At 39.9% G+C, this 4,934-nt stretch overlaps 1 protein-coding gene across 1 annotated transcript; it reads right to left on the reverse strand.

Annotated features, from left to right (window-relative positions):
- Window positions 1-717: 717 nt before the first annotated feature.
- On the reverse strand, window positions 718-3,772 carry LOC136448893 (lipopolysaccharide-induced tumor necrosis factor-alpha factor homolog). The gene is made up of 4 exons (XM_066448589.1): window positions 3,545-3,772; window positions 3,003-3,171; window positions 2,189-2,351; window positions 718-1,757 (listed from the first exon to the last, which is right to left on the reverse strand). Exons 1-4 carry the CDS (start codon window positions 3,725-3,727, stop codon window positions 1,631-1,633), a joined length of 642 nt encoding a protein of 213 aa, XP_066304686.1. The 5' UTR covers window positions 3,728-3,772; the 3' UTR covers window positions 718-1,630.
- Between the last annotated feature and the right edge of the window lie 1,162 nt (window positions 3,773-4,934).

Here is a 4,934-nt window from a genome sequence, read left to right on the forward strand (position 1 = left end):
GCCAGGATGTCATTTATCGATAACTTGTAGCATCCGTACCCCCTCCTAGATCCTAATTTCAATTCAAAGTAAATCCCACAGGCTTATAATTCTGAGTTTAAAGGTCGCTATTGCCACATATACCAGAAGACCCATTTAACTAAAAAAAAACTATGCCTACTAGAAGTAGTGCACCATCAACATTAAAATGTAGCGTCCGTATCCCCATTTGAGGCTTTAACAAAACAAATTGCTATCAAATCTGCTTTAATTAATACATCAATAAAAGTTTTATCAAATGCACATAGAAATGTGACTTCTTCATGAATTTGGATTATGTTTGTTCTGATTTCTCTCCACAATTCCACACCAGCCTTCATAAATGGTATTTTACAATGCAGCCACAAAGTAGTTTAGAGGCCTCTATTGCAACATAGCGAACTGGAAAAGAATTGCAGCGAGACGCAGAAGACGAACTACTCATCCTGACGCAGGCGATTCACCTAGTGACGAGACCTAATCAAGTAAGTACCAAGTAAGTATTGCAACATATTAAACACCACTTGAACCATTGGATCATAAAGACCGCAAAATAACAGCCAACATCAAAAATTCAAAATGTAGCGTCCGTGCCCCCATTTGATGTTTCTAGCAAATCACTATCCAATGTTCTAAAAATATGACTTGATATCTACATTAATAACAACTCCAACAATAAAAACAGCGGTGACAAACGAAATCCCTACTTGAGGTCGTGGATAAGATACTTTAATAAAAACAAATATAAAATCATAGGTGAATATTGATAAAGAACACCATCATTGAAATGTGCATGTATTTATTCTGATACAATAGCACGTTAAAAATAGTAGGTTAAAAGCTATGACTAATAGTGACAAAAAACATTCCATCATAATTGAGGTATTGTACATGCACCTGTGCTACATTGTGAGAAAATCCACCAGCTCCTCAATCTGTCAAACGTAAAACATATTGTTGTTTCCCACAAAATATACAAAAAAATGTGCAGGGTTAGGCATGTATGTTCCACTATGTCTCGCTAGAGGCCCTTTCTGCAAAAGCGTAACCGTTCATGTTGACCATTAAGAACGGGAGATCAGCCTTGTAGTGATTTTAGGAAATTGACATATATTGTAAGTAGGTAATAAACAGCAAACTCCCTGCTCGAAACAAAGTTATCCATGATCAGCTTTTCACCATATGTAAAAATATGATATTATCATTATTCAAGGTTAAAAACTTATCATTATTGCTCAGCAGCTAAAATATTTATCCAAAATCCTATCACCAACCAATAAGAAGTGAGTGTAAATGTATTACCATTCCTGTATATATATTATCATTCCAGTATATGCAAAATCATGATTATGTGTCTTCCGTTTCAATATGAAACGTTCTATGAAACATATTAAAACGATCTTTAAAGCTATTTCTAGAAGAAATACCTTAAACCATTGGGCAAAAAAGCTTCTAATTCTCTACAAAATGCTTGCTCTTCTTCACATCGCGTGGCCCCTGTTCAGTTTTTATTATTTTAGACATCCGAGAGGTAGTAAAAATATCCCTCACATTTTAAACCTAGAATGTTAAAAATGGAGAAAAAAAATTATGTTGCCTGGCAGTTAAGTGTCTACTTTGCCCTTTTGAAGGTGCCCAGGTGAGTGTTACAGTTCGGACAGGTGTGTTTGGCGTCCTTAAGGTCTTTGATGCACATGGGGATGAAGCAACATCCCAGCCACACAAGCGGCAATGCACACCTTAAACATCAACAACAGAAACCCATTAGTACTGTCCAAAAACGTATACAAAATAAGTTTGTGATAAAATGACTAATTCTAAATGCTGAGAAGCAATGTAGAAATGCTTTATATTCAGTACGTTTCCAAATGAATCATTTATAGTACTTACGTGTTACTAAACAAAGCAAAAAAACTGTGTCTTTATCTATTCATTTTTTGCAACTAGCTATCCATTTCTGGTTTTGCACCAGATAAAGACTTGACGCTAACATTTGACATATCTCATAGTCCTCCTCGTGACGAGCAATATCCCGAAATACAAAAACAAAAGAAATATATGACTCAATGTGTATACTATGGTTTTACATATTACAGCCAACCAATAACAACAACAAAAAGAGTCACTAATGTGCGAAAGAAAGGTATTAAATAATGAGTTTACGACTCACCCGAAGAGACAAACGCCCCCGACCATGAGCCACGTTAAAAGCCCGATCTCATACTCAACAGTTGTCTGAATGTCCTGCTGGCAGGTCGGACATGTCATCCGGACCGGGTGGCCACTACGGGTCGGCTGATCAGCGCCCACTACCACCACACCAGGCTGGGAAACTAGAGGGAGATAACCCACATTTATCAGACACCTTTGAGCGACGGCTTTTCTTTTTGTGGGGCGGGGGGGGGGGTGTCACTGAAACGCGATTTTTTAATACGGGCCAATGTTGTCTAATGCCGGCTTAGGGAGTTAAGTCGCCAATGTACGGTCGTCTCTTCAATAAGAATCGCTGGCGATCGACCTTGGCGACATACTAGTAACTCCCTAAGCTGGCATTAACGAACCTCGGTCAGTGTAAAAAAATTGTGTACCAGCGACCACACCACTTCCAAAAACGTCGCCGCTCCAAGAATTCTGCGAAGGAGGCTACACATTTATAATTATTTCATTGAATCAAATATGTTAAGATGTTTGACCTTTTAGCCCGTTATTATGATTGCTGTCGGTGATTCCAACAGTCACGCTATAACTAGTATAAGAGACCGATCCCATAGCCACGCAAACCTTCGTCAAAACATAAGAATGCAAAAACAACAACATACAAAGGCAAACATCTTGACGGACATGAAGCCACTTTCTCATTGAGCAAGGCGCTAATTGACAAGCTATCATTGGTTGAACTGCTAACTGAGCGCAGAAGAACACAGAAGATGTATGATTGTCTTTGACTTTGCTCTGTTGCGATTCTTTAAACATTCTTGTCCTACCATACATAACAGTTCCGGGTGGAGCAGGCGGTTGTCCCGGGCCCTGCGACACAAATGTACCCGGTGGCGCTGGAGGTTGTCCCGGGCCCTGCGACACAAATGTACCCGGTGGCGCTGGAGGTTGTCCCGGTCCCTGCGACACAAAGGTACCCGGTGGCTGCTGGGCGTACTGAAATCATAATACGAAAGGTCCTCATATCACTTTACTCCATTACTGTTGCAATCCAAGCTTTCATTACAGGAGTCAAACGAACAAACGTATTGTGCAGCCCTTTGGTAAAAGCGGGTAAATGTCATAAGTGATTTTTTATGTTTTCTATTGTAGAAAATATGCCATGTTTACTAGCAAGCTACAACCTATAACGTTATAATATAGAATAGGTGATAGAAGATCGTCAGAAAAATACAGCTGCAAACATTTAATAACACTCTCTTAACAAATCATTTGCACCGACTGAGGAAATTATACATATCTAATTTTCTCCATGTTCTTTCGGATCTCTTTCGTTTTTTCTTTCCTTCTCTCTTTCTAAAGTACATACGCCAGGTTGTTGAGGCTGAGGTGCGTAAACTCCAGGTTGCCCGGGCGGCGGCTGCGCCGGATAGCCAGCTGGTTGCTGGGCGGGGTTGGTGCCTGGTTGCTGGGCGGGGTAGGCGCCAGGTTGTCCCGGTTGAGGTTGCTGTTGTGTCGGATAGGCGGGTGGGGCTTCCTGTTTTTCGTCCATGGCTGAAACAACAAATATTTTCACAGTTTTCTAAATATATAGTGGTACAGAAAACAACGTCTTAATCAATTGTGGTTACGTTAAACATTCTAGACGTTACACAAATATAGACAGGATACCACAGGCAAAGCGGTCGAACCTAAGACTGAGGACGAAGCATGACGAGTTTTCGTCAGCAATTTTTACCATTCAGTCATTACAATCAAGAAAGTATAGCTTTCTTTAAAAGCTCAAATGCTAAAAGATAGGCAAAAATACGGACATCATAAAATAGTGACTGTCGTAGTTCTTTTTACCGTAGTTCTGTCACAAGTGCTAGTCGTCCTTTTGAAATCCGGCATGCGTTTGAGTGGCACATATGGGGTCTCCAAACAGTTCTGATTGAGTCTTAGCCCTGTGTTCTATACGTGCTTTTGTAACACTTAGTGCAACTTTCCTGTAGTGCACTTCCCGTCCCCTTCTTCTGCTTGGATATTAGTCTCACACGAAGGCTCCGTAGACATGTATCCATGGCGAAATGTCACAGATCAGATTAAACCTCAAAGGAACCACAGTCCTCGAGGCTAAAGAGCTTTTCATCGCCACAGTCGCTTTTGTCAACAAAGACAACATGGCGTCGTGTCCTGAGATTTCAAATTTGTGAATTTGCCGGCTTTGTTGACTTTGTTAGTGTTTCAACTAGACATGTACTTTAAATTTTACACCTTGCCATACAATAATTTCGAAGTGAATACGTTTTAACAGAATGTTAATGTACAATAAGCACTTTATCTACGCATGGTCGGTTACACTCAAAAGAAATGACACGAAACGCCGGGTCTCCAGAAAGTGCGAAATGGAACGAAATGGAACGAAATGGAACGAAAGGGAACGAAAGGGAACGAAATGGAACGAAATGGACCGGAATGGAACGAAATGGAACTAACTAAAACAGCATATGTAACATTATGAAATGAAATACCCGTAGATAGTGAAATATAACGAACTTTGTAACATTCACAATAAACAGGGAGTGACACTATCTTACATACAGAAGTGAGTGGTAAATAAATAATATGACGTGTTTTATTTCTTGAATCTATTTGATAATATTAGATACAACGTTTTTGCCGCGTTTATGTGGCTCCGCGTGCAAAGAGATGTTTACCAACGATCTACAAATGAACTGCTGCAAATAGCAGGGAAAACGAGCAAACGGAACTGAGTA

Source organism: Branchiostoma lanceolatum, chromosome 14, assembly GCF_035083965.1.
Source record: "Branchiostoma lanceolatum isolate klBraLanc5 chromosome 14, klBraLanc5.hap2, whole genome shotgun sequence".
In the NCBI taxonomy this organism is placed as follows: Eukaryota; Metazoa; Chordata; class Leptocardii; order Amphioxiformes; family Branchiostomatidae; genus Branchiostoma; species Branchiostoma lanceolatum.

Excerpts from the sequence above, each read along its gene's own strand:
- LOC136448893 (XM_066448589.1), bottom strand. The coding sequence starts at position 3,727 with ATGGACGAAAAACAGGAAGCCCCACCCGCCTATCCGACACAACAGCAA. Across the intron at positions 3,172-3,544 it reads CTCAGCCTCAACAACCTGGC|TACGCCCAGCAGCCACCGGG; the intron begins GTATGTACTTTA and ends TTATGATTTCAG. Across the intron at positions 1,758-2,188 it reads GGGGGCGTTTGTCTCTTCGG|GTGTGCATTGCCGCTTGTGT; the intron begins GTGAGTCGTAAA and ends TTGATGTTTAAG.